Here is a 16,188-nt window from a genome sequence, read left to right as displayed (position 1 = left end):
TCTCTCTGGTATTTGTATATAGATGCTTATAGCTGTAAACTTACTTTTTAGAACTGCCTTTACTGTAACCAAAGGTTATGGTATGTTATGTTTTCATCTGCATTTGATTCTAGGAATTTCTTAATTTCTTATCTTATTTGTTCAATGACTCAATGAACATTCAAAAGGGCATTTTTCAGTCTTCACGTGTTCATATATATCTGCACTTTCTTTTACAATTGAGGTCTAATTTTTTGCATTATGACTTCATATAATAAAGGAAATTTTGTATTTTTTCAATTTTGTTAAAAACTTTCTTTATTGCTGATAATGTTATTTATTTTTGAGAAAGTTCCATGGGCTATGGAGAAGAATGTGTACGCTGTAGCTCTTGGATAGAATATTCTGTCAATATTTTTCTCTGAATAACCTATCTATTGATGAGAGAGGGGTATTAGTCAAAAGCCTAACATCTTTGTTCAATGGAGTTCCAATGGTCAATGGAGTTTTGAACAATAAATGAGACAGTGAGTGGAGGAACTTATTTATTCAGATGTAATTTCACCTGTATTCTCAAATAGCCAGAAAACTCAGGTCAGCATATATATTTTTAAAATATCACAGAGAAAGACAAAAGAATAAGGGAAGAAAGAACCAACTTATTAATTTCACAAGCTCTTTGTTTTTCTTTCACTCACTCTTTATACCATCTGTTTTATTGCTGAGTCCTTTCCCATGTCCAAGGAAATATCTATACCGGTGCCATGTTATCCTGTTCCAGGTCACAAAACTACATGGGTTTTCCAATTAGTTGAAAAATTAGCAAGACTTACTCTTATATTAACAACAAAAACTGTGCATGACTACTGTCATTCATAACTTTCCATTCTGAAGCTAAATAAACCTTCCATTGAAAGGGACATCAGACAAATTCCAAGGAAAACAAAGAAGTCACACAAATACAATAGGAAGGAACAATGTTGATCTTGTGCTTGACCTCAACCTACCTGGGGCCCCACTACTGAGAAGACTGACTTCTCTCATTAGACACAAAGTGAAAAATGGGCCTCATTTCACATGAGGCAGGAGAAGCCAATGAATGTGGCACTGGTCATAGCACAATGTCGCCTGGTCCCTATGCTCAGGCCTCTTATTCATCTCTCAAAGCCCGTTCATACAGGGATGGGAATGACCTGGGATCACCCTCACTGAACAGGGCCCAGTGTTCCAGAATTTTCATCTTACTGGTTTCAGCATGGGCCCTTGGGCCCCATAGGAACTCATAGCGAGCAGGATTACTGTTGGGTACTTGGCGGTACTCAAGGTACTGTTCCTGCACAAAATCCTCAGTGACCAGCCTCCTGGGATTGCCATAGAGATGATGCACTGTCCCAGCACACACTCCCATCACACTTAGCATTTCCCACATGGCCTCCTCAGAGGCCCGGTTACCCTCCATGAAGATGATGCAAAGGATGATTATCAGCAGGCCCGTCTTGGGCATGCCTTGGACATCACTCATTATACCATCATATGTGAGCCCTGCGGCAGTGACAAGGATATAGGAGTGGTTGATGGGGTCCACTTCCTTCACATCAATGCCAAAGACCAGCTGCATGCATTCATAGGCTCTGCTGAAGATCACAGGGAAGTAATCCTGGTGACTTCTGATGACACGATTCAGCATTTCTGCCTCAGTGACCAGCTCCTTCATTCGATACTTAAGGAGCAGAAATGGCACCAAGGACACTGCATCTCGCAACAAGGACATAGGGCCTACCAGATTGCGCCGGGGGTACAGCCGTTCCCCTCCTTGGCTTCTGGAACCCTGATTGAATTGGCTCCCTATAGTGGACACCAAGGCAATGGGTGGGGAGGAGGCTCTCTGAGGACTCTGGGGGTCATGCGGTATCCCACCAGCAGGCATCTCCCTTGGGGTAGACAGTATGAGACTAGTGGAGGTGGAAGAGGTGGTGGCAGTTTCTGCCTCCTGCTCAGCCATGGGGACCTGCATATCCGCTAGGTCCCGTGCCTCTCTTTGGGCCTGAGCACTTCCCTCCAGCTTGGATTGTTGGCTCTTCTGACTATTTGGCATCATGAATTTCCTGGGGAACAGCAGGCAGGAGGGTAGACAGGAGCTCGCTGATGTGGACTCACAGACCTGGGGGAGAGAGTGAGCAAGCGAATGACCTCAGCTAAGAACTACATCCTTGTCAGCTATTACAGGTCTTCTCTTTAGGCTCCTATGTTCCTAATGGGCCTATCCCGTGAGGGCCTGGGGAATGAAGTAAGATGGCTCTTCAGGGTACACATAGTTTAGAGAGCTTGAGGCCCTGAGGCTTCCAGTATGGCCTGTGGGGCCAGACATTGTGGGATCCCCTATATTGTGGTGTGGGTGGGGCCCTTCGTAAACATACAGGTTTTACATGTTACGTTGACTCCTGATCCTGCCTACACCTCATATACTCTGTGATATGAGGACACTGCCTCAGACCATAGCTGATGGAATGGACAGGTAGGTGACTGGGGTCATGTGTGCTTGATGAAGAGATTCCCTCTCTCCTTACCTTGACTCCTGACAGATCCTGGAAACCTCCCTCTGCTGATCGGCTTGGTTTCCTCTGATGTCCTGATGAGTTACCTCACTCCAAGCTCTCACCCCTATGACACCTGGGAAACAGAAGACAGGATACAGCTTGTCTAGACACCCCTGCAGGGGTTTCCCAAGGCTAACAGAAGTAGCAGGGTTCGGGGGTCCTCTTTTGTCTGGAGTGTCCTCAAGGTATTCATATTTACTCCTCACGAGGCCTGGGCCCTTCCCCTCTTCTGACCTTCACATCCATATTGAAGGCCAGGGCCACCATCTCCCTGACCCTCATCCTAACCCTGAACAGAAGTCAGGGGTGGAATCTCTTCCCCACATTCCTGCACAGAGCCATCTTGGGCAGTCAGGAAGGAAGGTTTCCAAAATCTTAGATCAGGGGTCTTCTTGTACCTACCTCAATGTTCTATTGACCAGAGGCCACACTACTCATACTATTAGGTAGTAGTTAGCCATATGGGTGAAGCAGGGTTGACAAAACAGAGAGGACATTATATTATTTTTAATATATATTAAGCATATATTTAAAAAGCCAAGCCAGGTGCCTGTGTGTGGCTCACACTTGTAATCCTAGCTACTCAGGAGGCAGAGATCAGGAGGATCATGGTTCAAAGGCAGTTTGGGCAAATAGGTCTGTAAGACCCTATCTCAAAAGAACCCATCACAAAAATGGGCTGGTGGAGTGGCTTAAGATGTAGGCCCTGTGTTCAAAAAAGAAAAAGAGCCAAACTCAGACATTAAAACAAGAAAGTAAAAACTAAAAAAGCCAAGCAGCAGCTAGCAACCCCCCAACCTCCTCTCCTTTTAGAGGCTAAGTTACAGGAACAGGAAGACTTAAAGTGGCTATCTGTATCAGCCTTCCTTTCTGAGATGTTAAAACCTGGAAGACTCCTTGAAAGGGTTAAGGGGCAAAAAGAATAAAAGGTTTCTCTAGCAAAGTGAAGTCCTACAGCACACCTATTGTCCCTGTGTTTTGGGACACCTTGCATGAGGCTTCTCTAAACTGACAGGAGGGGCAAACTTCCCTGAGGTAAAATTTCAAAATAATTAAAGATAATGAAAATGAATTTGGCTATGAGAATTTTAGAGTAATTCTGGGAGGCATTTCAAAATCTTGTGAGCTACTCTGCAATGTATCAAAGAAGCTAAGATCTGGTCATGGCTAATATGTTTGTCCATCCACCTTTTATTGTTTCCAACTATAATATAGGAGTTGATGGATTTATTATCTCCCAATTTTCCTAGCTAGATAATAGGAGAACTTATGGTATATATAAAATACGGTGCTTTCCACAGAATAAAGGAGGCATATATAATCCAGATAGAACAATTTAGCAACAAATCTAAAATCTTTGTGTGCTAGTAAGCATACTAAACATTACAAAAAGTGAGATACAATCACATTAATTGATAATGCAGAGATAGAAAAAGTTTTCAGACACACTAAAGAATGACATTCACATTACTCAACTTACCTTTATGGATCACAGTGCGTGGGAAGGTACAGATCCAATATCCAGTAAGAATTGCCCTTAGGAAAGAACTGACTGGAGACTGACTGGAGTCTCTGTGAACAAAGGAGTCCCTTCTGAGGAAGGGATGGGAGTTCAGGACTTTGAGAAGGTAATTTGTCATAATTTCTCCTTGGTTCTGGCTTGAAATGTTTCTTTCTGCAGAGAGATTAGAAGAGAAACACTGGAAGAAAAGGCTGGAAAAGAAACATAAAGTTCCCTTATCAGTACATTTTGTCTTCACAATGCTATTTTGCTTGTAATCACAATTCAGCAAGTTCTTTTTGTTGGAATTCTTTCATTGCACTGTCTCTATAAGATGTTGGACTTCTCCAAGCAGGAATGTTTGAATAATCAGAACATTACACTGGAACTCTAACTTTAAATAATAGTTTACGAGCCATCGGAGTCCCAGACCTAAGGGAAGGTTTGCCAGACCATCCAGGCTATTACTTTGCCTCCAGAATGAAAAAGAAGTCCAAACTATGTGGACTTGGAATGAGTCTTAAGTCTTTCTAAAAGCATGCACAGGAAGTGATCTGTTATGGACTGAATGTTTGTGTCTCCACCACCACATTGATACCACAAAGTCCTGACCACCAATGTGATGGTATGGGAATTGGAGTCATTGGGAAAAGTCATAAGGGTCAGGCTCTCATTAATGGGATTTAGTGACCTTATGAACAGGCCACAGAGCTAGCTCATCCTTTCTGCCATATGAGAAGACAGCAAGAAGATAAGATTGCAAACCGAAGAGGACTCTCACCAGAGCTTGGTCATGCTGCTATCCTGATCTCATATTTCCAACCTCTAGAACTTCTGTTGTTTATAAGTGCTATTTTTTGAGTATGTACCTCAAAGGTCATGTGTTCAATGCTTAATTCTTTAATGCAACAGTATTGGAAGATGAGGTCTAATGGAGGATGCACAGGTCAGGAAGGTTCCACATTCATGAATGGATTATTGCTATTCTCATAGGCACTCTTCTTGCAAAGAGTGGGTTGTAATTAATGAACAGCTTCCTCAGTGGTCTCTCTTGCCAGCTTGCTATCACCCTTCTACCTTCTCCCAGGATATGACACAGCATGCCAGATGCTATCTCCATGCCTTTGTATTTCCCAGAATCCAAAATTGTGAGCCATAAAAACTTCTTTGCATTATAAATCACCCAGTCTATGTGTTATGGGCATAGAAAAATGTAGTAAGACAATAATTCACCAAATTTACATTACCTCATTACAGCAACCCAACACAAACCAAGAATTGAAGATCTATCTGAGAACCAGAAAAGACCTACAGAAATCAGTTGTTGGAGCCTTTTGCAAATAGCAAAGGTATTTTGCTAATTCTCTGTAGGCCTGATATTATGAAGGAGCACTTGGTAACTTGAGGTGAACAGGGCTAATGTTAAGTAAATTATGCATTTTACTTTTTCAAGTAACAAGACTAAATAACTTAAGATCCCACGGCTAGCCAGGCATGGTGGTTCATTCCTGTAATCACAGTACTCAGGAAACTGAAGTAGGAGGATAGCAAGTTTGAGGCCAACTTTGGCTACATAGTGACACCTGTCTCAAAAAAATCCTTTGACTATTTTTTTGCTACAATAACAAGTAAACTAGTTGTTAGCTTATGTGCAAGTGCTAAACATTCTTTCCTGCTTCTTAAGCGTTTCTTCTTCCCCATTCTGGTGAAAAACTGCTTAAATTTTTAGATGCCCCAGCCCTAATAAAGAATCACAGGTGACTTTAACCTTTAGAGGAAAAAGCGCATATGACCCAAAACAAACCCTATAAGGAGATGGACTGTCACTTGGTTTTCTACAGGAATCCTTGTTCTTAGAGAAGGAGGTGTAGATTAAACCAAGTCCATTTTCAGAGCTGCCTAGACATCCCACAGGAGACTCCACATTTCCCAAATCTGAATCTAGGCAAAACCAAATACATTACATAGGTCTGGAATTCTAAAGTCTTCATTGCTTTTCCTTGCTCATACACAGGGGTTCAGAAGTTCCAGTTCTCACAGATACAGGGTGTGAGCTCCAAGACAAACACAAAGGTAAACTCTACCATCTTTGAAAGAGCTTTTCACACAGAAGCTGAAAGGCACCCTATAGGGGACATTGAAAAGAACATCACTGAGTTGGATGATATAGGGGCTTTGAACTCTTCCAACTCTTAGACCCAGAAGTATTGTAGGGATTGAAACAGGGATCACCCTGACCCCTGATCAATATGTTGAACTTTGAAATTTACCAGTGACTTTATTCCACTTACTACAGTTGATCCCTCTGACGACCTTACAAAACCAAGGTTTCTGAGATGATTTTAGATTAGAGAAAAATTATGAACAAAGAAGTGAGTGAGTGGCCTAGGGATATGAAGCTGGTGACTAGTGAACTAAAATACAAACTCTGTCTCATGGCAATGTGGGACGTGAGAACTGAATATAGTTCTCAGTTTTTCTGTGGCCCTTTCTGAAGAGCCTCCAGGGTGTGGGTCCTTGCAGAAATCACAATAGAAACTTCTTTTGAAAAACGTCTGCATAACTGTGGAATATATAGTTGAGGGGGTCTTTGACACTATGACAGAAAGAATAATACTCAGTGGACTCACCTCTACTCTTGAGAGACTTCCTCTTCCATTAGTACAAAGCTGTTTACATCCAAAGAACAATATTGTTCCCTGACTTATTGCCAGTGCCAAACTCTGAGTCCTTGAAAAAAACACATGTGATTATTTGTATTTTTAGAGCAAGTAACCTCCCAGTAGGAGACAATGTTGAGTAGCAGCCCTGTAGTACACCATATAATGACCAGAGGGCGGTGGTGACTCATTCACGCAGACTAAAAATGTAGAAGTTAGTACCAATTTCTGTCTTTGCAGTGACCATGAGAACCTGGTTGTCAGAACTACTAAATCTGGTATTACATATTTCCTTCCTTTTTCTACCCTAAAATAGAGTTATGCTAATGATGTTACACAGTGTCCCTCAGTCTTTATCGTATTTGCTCATTTAGAGAGTCTTTTTAGGTGAAAAGCAGCAACGATTTAATCTGAAGAGGAATTTCTTAAAATTCCTCCCTCTTTATCAGTTTCTAAAGTTTATAAAAAGGAGATTCTATTTTCAAATACTAGTGGATAGTTAAAAAAACTTATAGAAGACCAGACTAATACTTCCATTGAGAATAACCAGGAAATCCAGGTAAAATTTTTATAACACCTGTGTGAAGGCACTGGAGCAATGCAGAGTTAACCAGGAAAGACATCAACAATACTGCACAGCCACATTTCCTTCAGGATATGTACTGATTCTAGTCATCAGGCAAGTGAGAAGGGAAATGAGTAAGGACCTGTACTGAAAGTCTCTGCTAAGACAAGAGATGACAACAGAGTTTTTGGTAGTTTCTTGAAGATGGAGATAAAATATTAGAGACTCAAGGAGCCAGAATTCTGGTGAAAAATGAAAGGGGATAGAACTGAGCTCAATACTCTATGTGTTCCACCTTCAGTACACACACAGAATTTGGAAACTCCATTAAGAAGAAAACTAAGTAATTGTCAAACTCGAATTTTATACTTGGCAAAAAATAACTTTAAACTGATTGAAAGCACCCAGTGCTTTCCTGCATCTCCCTAAGACTGGAACCAAACAATAGTTGCATGATTCAAGGGAGAGGAGGGGTGTCATGGAATGACACTAGAATGTAACAGTAGATAGTCAGCAACCATGGGGAACACAGAAATATTTGATGTAGAATTAGAAGAGAAGCAAAGCCCTAACACTGAGTGCTCACCAGTGCAATACGGAAAGGAGAACCTCTCCCTCAGTGAGGCTATAATCAAAATGTAAGAGGTGTTCAAATTGCTTTTGCTGAAAAGCATGGACTCCTTACCCAGACCCAAGAATTAACTAAAAGCAGGAGAAAAGCATGGCATCTCTCCTCCATTTTGTATCTGTCTTTGCTCTAAGTCATTCTCTTTGCAGTCATTTTGCAATCACCTTGGAAAATCACTTTGCAATCCAGGGAAAACATAACTGATACCATCATTATGACAAGGGACAGAACTATCCCCAATAGTAGAGCCTCCTCAGGATGGATCACTCTCCACATAATAACACCAGAACCTCTCCCAGAACAAGGACTGAGATAATAACCAGCCAGGCCACACCTGCAACTGGGATCGTTTAACTATGCATACTTTGTTCACCTGCCTCCCATTTTTAGTGTATTTAAACCCATAGCTCATGTCTGCACCCCAAAGATGGCTGAAGATGGACTGAGTGCTTTCTCTGCCTCTTCCTACAGCATGACACAAGCTATGGAATAAATCTCCTTTCTCTGCCTTTCACCATATCTCATTATGTGCATATAGAGGCAAGTGGCTAAACCTGGCATGTGGAATCCCAGGAGTTTGGGTCTTGGTTCCAACTCTGGTTTCAATAAGAGAGAATGAATGCCTTAGTGCACCCCACAAGGGCAGGAACAAACCCGTCTAACCCAAGAGATGTGCAATCTGCACAGCAAGCTGGTACTGGAGAACTTCTCAGCTTAATCACAGGAGCCAGAACAGGGAACCATTTTAAGAGATGTCCTCCTACCAGCTGGCCTTACTGCCCAGCAAATACAAACCCCCTGCATTTTTATATCTCCAAGACCCAATGGCATCTCTCCTCACTGATCAGTGGGAAACCTCACCGTGAGTCAGTGTGGACCCAGGAAACGAGACACTGTACACAAGTCTAAGTGGTGGGAAGCATGGTCTGCATTACAGAGGGAAGTCGAAGCAACTTCCATTCAAAGGGTTGGTCCACTGAGAAGAGGAGTGAGACCAGCTCTGTGTGGACTTATTCAGGGGCTAGGACAGAAACTGGTGTGGCTGGGGCTGGCAGGGCCACTCAGTGCCTGTGGCTTGTCACCCTGTCCCCACTCCAGATTGCTTTGTTTGCTTCTCCACACACAGAGGACCAGAAACATTTAGACATTTAGAGGACACATTGTTGCTGCTTGGGCCTTTGCCACACCATGGGAAGCAGTGAACACAGTACTTCAGGTACAAGGGGGCACCCACCTGAGTGTTCTACAAGCTGGAACAGTGAAATGGTTCCTGGGTGGCTTTTGTACCTGTGCCCCCACATCTGCAAACAGAGCTCATTTGTATGAATACAGCACCACAATGGTGATTTCTAAGCTCACCTCATTGAGCAAGGCAGGGCAGGGCTCAGCCTCCATACAGAGCCCTCTGAGAAACAATAGGACACACTGTCCTTCCCCAACACACCTGGCAAACTTCCAAACTAGAAGCCTGGGAAAGAAGCAAGATGTATCTGAATTTCACCAGCAAGGAGGAATTTTTGATGTTTTACCTTTGTTTATTTAAATTTTTTGATACTTTTGTTTTGGATTTGATTTGTGGGGTTTTTTCCCCTCATTAATTGTGTCATACCTTTATCCCTTATTTTCATCTTTTTTCCCTACCTTTCATTTTCTTTTCCACTCTCCTTTCAATTTCTTTATTATTTGTTTTACTTTATTAAGTTTTAACTTTTTAGCTTATCCCATGTTATTTTGCCCCTTTTCTCCTATAAGTATTAAAGGTGTAGCCAATGTTATTAAATTTTTACTATTTTTATATAGCGCTTTTTTCTATATTTTTGTAATTTTAGTTTGTTTTCTTCCCTAGACATATTGGGGATTTAACCTGTGAGAGACAGCTACTCACTAAGAAAACCCTCATTGAACAGTGGAGCAGATATCTATCTTAAAACATACATAAATCACAAAGTAGGAACATAAGAAATATGAAAAACCAAGACAACAGAATACCTCCAAAACTTCATAATTCTTCAATAATTGAATGCAAAGATATCAAAGTAGATGTAATGACTCACACAGAGCTAAAAAGTCTGCTTTTTTAAAAAAGGTCAATAACTTCAAAGATGATACAAACAGCCAAATGAAATAAGAATTACAATACAAGATTGGATAAGAATTCTTGGGAATATGGTCGAAGGTGGGATGATGTGCTTACTTTGCATCTTCCAACTGTGTGCTCCAGGCCAGGAAATAATGTCCATGTCTCTTTATTTGATATATAAGGGTGAGTGGTCAAACCTAATAAGTGGAACCCTATGAGTTTGGGCCTGGGGTGCAGAGCTCTGGTTTCACCTTTGGTGAACTGCACCAGAAGAAAATGAGCCATTAGGTGCTAGCCACTTGCAGCTCCTCAACCCTGGATGGAGAGGAAAGATGAGATTGATTTCCTACAGTGGCTAGAATTACTTTTTTCCATGGACTTCCTTTCTTTTCTTTCTACTTGAGCCAGCACCAGCTGCTTGTTACCATAATCTGGTGGGTAGAGAAACAAACATCTGGATTATATGGGCCCTGAAGTCTGATCTAGGTGTGTTCTCCCTGCTCAGTGTACCTCTGGCACTCCCGTTCCTTTTCCTCCTTGTCTGGAGGTTCTTCTAGGACATTTGGGGTAGGCTTTTGTCATTTGTGTGACAGGGAAACTTGGATATTTTGTTTGGTGGTTTTTCTGAGCATTTGGATGCATTTGAAAACTTTGTGCTAGCAATTTGCCAAGAAGGGATATAAAGTACACAGAGAAACCAGTGTAATTGTATTGGAGATAGCTGTTGTGAACTGTTTAAGAATGAAAAGTGCTGTTTATCTTGCCCCTTAGGAGAATTCTAGCTGTCTAGTTTACTGAAATACAGAGAAAGGAAACAAACGACAGTGTCTAAGAATGCACTCTGAATTAATACAATTGTTTTGGTGTGTCGTTGTGTGTAGTTTGTGTATGTCTATTGCTCTGTATATGGTTGATTTGATGAATGGTTTCTGATGGCTGTGGTAACAGTCCTATTGGAAACTGAGACTGACTCAAACCATTTCCCTAGCATTGACTCTTGTTTCAGATATCAAGATAAGCCTCCCAAAATGAATACTAAAAGAACAGCTTCAGGCACAATTCAAATCTGCTCCTGGAATTTTGAGAAATAATTGACCAACATACTTGTGGCCGTTAAATTTTTTGCATTTTCTTGAGGTCTTAAATTATGTATTCTTAAATTTACATTGGTGACATGACTAATTTAAAATAATTATGCACGTGTATGTATACGAATGTGAACATCTTTAGGATGATCCTTATTATAGAGTTAATGTAGAGGAGCTGTGGCTTCTGCTCTCCCTCCTTTCTCTCTGCCATCTCTTCTGATGCCACTGCTAAGAAAACCAGTTTTCCAAAGTTCTTCTCACAACCAAGTTTAACTAAATGGATTCATTCATGAATGAGTCCAACATATGACTAAGAAAAAAAGAATTTTGTGGACAGTAACCTTAATAAGTTTCATTCTGTCTTAAGTAATTTGTATTCAACTCTCTTTAATAAGTAAACCTGTTAACATGTGTTTTGCAAATTGCTATTTTATAGAGAAAGAGTTGAAGATTTATTTCCTTCCTGGATCTTCATTAAAATATAAGGCTATTAAGACTATTTTCATTCATGGAGAAAAAGAAACAATTTTTTTTCTAAATCCAAAGTTTTATAATATTATTGAAAATGCAAATTAGAAAGAAAGAAGAAACAAAAGAATCAGGAAATAGGAAAGATATAGGAAGATCTTGAGGACATGTTTTTTTAAAAAAAAAATATTAAAGGGAAAAGGAAACACTTTTAAACGATAAAAGATTTTGAAAAGTAAACTTGTCTTAAAGAATTACTCCAAAATTAAAAAGAGGATTAAGACAAGAAAACAGAAGTCTTGGAAAGTTATGTAAATTATACCAGTAGATCTTTTTTTGGGGGGGCACTACTGGGGTTTGAACTCAAAGCTTTACACTTCCTAGGCAAGCACACTAGTACTTGAGACACTCTACCAGCCCTTTTTTGGGTTGGGTACTTTTGAGATAGGGTCTCATATTTTTTGCCCAGGCTGGCCTCAAACTTCCATCCTCCTGATCTCTGCCTCTCATGTAGCTAGGTATACAGGATGAGCCACTGGCACCCAGCTGAGCAGATCTTAAAAATATATAAAAATGAAAATTATGAAAAGTTTATGTGTGCCATCAAGTTGACTATAATTTTTAAATCACCTAAAGAATTTTCTAAGGTCAAAATTTAGTGTATTGATATAAAAAGTAGAAACTGGTTCTCTATGTCTGTAACCACAAAGCTGTCTCGTTATTGTTCTGATCTTAGTAACACTTTTAAGAAATGGCTTAAAGGAATCATTTTGTGTTTTAACAAAATAATTGCTCATGTTTTCTGTCAAGAAAAGGTCAGCAAAGAAAAGGAGATTCTGAAAAAACTCAAAGCAGAAATACTTGAAACGAAAAGCTCAATCAAATGAAAACTTCAGTGGAAATCCTCAACATTAGAGAACACCAAGCAGAAGGAAGAAAAAGATTTGATAGATTACATGCAGATAATAATAAAAGAAGAAGTAAGAATTTATTACCACAATATTTCATCTTACAGAGCACAATTAAGAGACAAAACTTACGAAATTTTAGCATAGAAGAGGATGTCAAAATTCAGAGTAAAAGCTTTTCAGTGAAATCATAATAGAAAATTTCCCAAATCTGAGAAAAGATGTGGAAATCCAGATCTGTGAGGGGCACTCAGAACCTCAAATACTGATAAAATGCTAAGTGCTCAGAAGTAAAAATATTGAAAATTGCAAGAGAGCAATGCCAAGTCACTTACAAAAGCAAATCCATCAGAATAACAGCAGATTTCTCAGCAGAAATCTTAAAAGCCAGGAGAGCATGGAATGATGTATTTAACTCCATGAAAGAAAGTAACTGCTAACCAAGATTACTTCATCCAGAAAAGTGATCCTGTGAAATCAAAGAAGAAAGTCTTTCAAAAATAATAATTAACTAAAGAAATTAATGACCACTAGGCCAGCATTACAGAAGATACTGAAAAGAATCCTACAAACAAATGAGGAAGAAAGATACACAAAATCATGAGAGCTCAGGAAATAATACAGCCTACTAGAGGAATAGACAAACAAATGAGAATTAGGATAGAATCAAACATCATTACCTCAGTAAAGAAGCAAACAGCTAAGAGGAATAAGTGTTAAAGAAAAACAACACAGAATTCTCAAAACAAGCAGAAAACAACAATAACAACAAAAACCAGAAAATAGTAATTACCTTTTAATAATAACCCTAACAAACACAACAAGGGGATTGGACTATAAGCACATGATAAAAGCGAGAGCACACAAGGGAGGGGTGAGGATAGGTAAGACACCTAAAAAACTAGCTAGCATTTGTTGCCCTTAATGCAGAGAACTAAAGCAGATACCTTAAAGCAACTGAGGCCAATAGGAAAAGGAGACCAGGAACTAGAGAAAAGGTTAGATTAAAAAGAATTAACCTAGAAGGTAACACCCACGCACAGGAAATCAATGTGAGTCAACGCCCTGTATAGCTATCCTTATCTCAACCAGCAAAACCCCTTGTTCCTTCCTATTATTGCTTATACTCTCTCTACAACAAAATTAGAGATAAGGGCAAAATAGTTTCTGCTGGGTATTGAGGGGGGGAGCGGGAGGGGGTGGAGTGGGTGGTAAGGGAGGGGGTGGGGGCAGGGGGGAGAAATAAACCAAGCCTTGTATGCACATATGAATAATAAAAGAAAAATGAAAAAAAAAATAAAATAAAATAAATTACTTTCTGGACTAATGTAATACTGAAAAAAAAAATAATAATAATAATAATAACCCTAAACCTAAATCATCTGAACTGTCCAATTAAAAGATACAAACTTATGGATTGGATTAAAAAACAAGATCTGTTTCATGTTTGCAAGAAACTCACATCACTGACAAATACACATAAAGACTGAAAGAGAAAGTGTAGAAAATGATATTCCAAGCAAATGAAATCTGAAAGCAACGTGAGAAGCTATACTTATACCTGGCAAAACAGATTTCAAGCAAATTAGTCAGAAGAGGAAAAGGGAGCAAGTCATTAAGAAGAGAAACTACAGAAAATATACAAACACATGGAGCCTGAACAATACAGTTTTTTATTTTTGGTGGTACTAGGGTTGAACTCAGGGCCTTGTGCTTGCTAGGAAAGTGCTAAATCACTTGACCCACCCCTCCCCCAGTCCTTGAACAACACACTTTTTCATAAACATTGGATCATGAAAGAAATTGGGGATAATTTAATAATAAATAGAATCAAATGAAAATGAAAATACAATTTACTAAAACCTGTGGAATAATCAAAGGATGGTCTAAGATGGAAGTTTTAACTATGAACACCTACATTATAAAATCAAAGCATGATCTTGAATAAATACACTAATGATGCACCTCAAGGTCTTAGAAAAGCAAGAATAAGTGAAACCCATAATTAGCAGATGGAAAAATAGTAATAAATATCATGCCTAAAATAATGAAATAGAGACTAAAAGAATAATACAAAGGATCAATGAAACAAAGAGTTGGTTTTTTGAAAAGATGAACAAGATTGATAAACCCTTATCAAATAACAAAAAGAAAGACCCAAATTAATAAATTTAGAGATAAACAGCAGATATTAGAACAGATAGCATTGATATCCAGAGGATCATTAGGGAACATTTTGAAAAATACATGCCAATAAATTTTTTAAATGTATGAAATGAATAAATTTCTAAACACATATGACGTACCAAAACTGAACAAAGAGGATATAAACAACCTACTAATTAATAATTAGAAATGAGTTTTGATCAGTAATAAAGACTTCCAATGAAGAAATGCCAAGGACTAGACAGATTCACTGCCGAACTCTACCATCCCTTTAAAGAAGAACACCAATATTCCTCAAGCTATTCCAGAACATAGAAACAGAAGTACCACTTCCAAACACCTGCTATGAAGCCAGTTTAATCATGATTCCAAAACTGGATGAGGATATAACTGTAGGTTTTGTGGATACTCTAAGGATAGAGGAAGGGGACAAAGCCCAGGGATAAATGAGAGTAACAGGGGCAAACTTGATCAAAGTATGTTATATAGATACATGAAATGCCACAATGAAAATCATTGTTCTATGAAATTAATGTCAAATAATAAAAGTTTTTTAAAGCAAGTACTCTGAAAAGTACTATTGCTAGGAAGAGAATAGGAAGTGAAGAAGATGGGACAAGACTAAACAACATCAAAGAATTTAAATAAAAGGAACAACAGAAGGGCAGATTTGTCAACTGCTGATGACACATGTACCCTCAATGTCCCCTCACCAGTCCTGTCCCACCCATATTCTATTCTAGTAGGAAGATGGATAGGTAAGGGATTGGCAGCAAAGTATAATGTATGCGGTTTTTAAAGTCACATGGCTCTGAACTATATAGATGTGCAGAAGCAAGTGTCACACTTGTTCATGCTAACCCTGGCACCCCAAGTCTTTGTGGCAAATCTATCCATGGAACTCTCAGACATGGGGATAAAATGTATATGTTTGGCTTGGCAGTTCCCCCAGGGGATATAGATGAAAATTTAAGGTTGATGCCTTTGGACAGTGGTGTAGCACAACATGCCTTTAATTTCCTTGTTGAATTGTCCTCGTTTAGCACTGAGACAGCATCAGCCACAGTTGAGTAAATGGGAGGGACTCTGTGGAATGTCATCTTAAAGTATACTTTGTGAAATGCACACTCTTTTGAGCCCAGTGTATCAGTCCTTCCTGCAATCTGAAGGGAGACAGAGAGGCTAAAACAAGCGACACAATTCAAAGTCCCTAAATCATATTGCACTGGGATGCAGATAGGAAAGAAGGTTCATAGCAAAGGGCCTTGGGCAAGAACACAACGCAGGAGCATAACTCAGGGTAACAGGCTAACAGCCTTGACACAAGGTTCTTGTGCTTGTCCTGTGAAACCAACTTGGCTGTCAGCTGCATGGACTATGGTTTAGGAAAGCCTCATCTTAAATCACAGCTCCCCCTGCAGGTCAACTGTATGAGTTTAGCAAAGTTTCTTGACCTCTGTGCTCTCAGTTTACTCCTCTGTTACAGGGACCTAACAGCATCTATCTCACCCAGTTGACACAAGGACCAAGAGATAGATGTATATGCTC

The 16,188-nt window shown here is 39.6% G+C and overlaps 1 protein-coding gene and 1 long non-coding RNA gene across 7 annotated transcripts in view; both read right to left on the bottom strand.

Moving 5' to 3' along the window:
- LOC141419868 (uncharacterized) overlaps positions 1-16,188 on the bottom strand; it is a 79,894-nt gene that overhangs the window by 53,917 nt on the left and 9,789 nt on the right. The gene's annotated exons all lie outside the window — the stretch shown is intronic.
- The window catches only part of LOC109702879 (melanoma-associated antigen 11-like), a 27,070-nt gene continuing 11,292 nt past the window's right edge, over positions 411-16,188 (bottom strand). For 2 of the 6 annotated variants that reach the window (XM_074063906.1, XM_074063905.1), the window contains exons 2-5: positions 6,708-6,807; positions 4,057-4,289; positions 2,547-2,649; positions 411-2,140 (exon numbers count right to left, since the gene is read on the bottom strand). In XM_074063906.1, coding sequence (XP_073920007.1) covers positions 1,130-2,077 — 948 coding nt within the window. In that variant the 5' untranslated portion in view covers positions 2,078-2,140; positions 2,547-2,649; positions 4,057-4,289; positions 6,708-6,807 and the 3' untranslated portion in view covers positions 411-1,129. The remainder of the gene's footprint in view (positions 2,141-2,546; positions 2,650-4,056; positions 4,290-6,707; positions 6,808-16,188) is intronic. The other 4 variants (XM_074063909.1, XM_074063908.1, XM_074063910.1 and 1 more) reach the window with 3 other exon arrangements.

Source organism: Castor canadensis, chromosome X (genome assembly GCF_047511655.1).
Source record: "Castor canadensis chromosome X, mCasCan1.hap1v2, whole genome shotgun sequence".
Classification (NCBI taxonomy): domain Eukaryota; kingdom Metazoa; phylum Chordata; class Mammalia; order Rodentia; family Castoridae; genus Castor; species Castor canadensis.
Note: the sequence above shows the minus strand (reverse complement) of the source record. Positions and strands in the feature narration are given on the sequence as shown.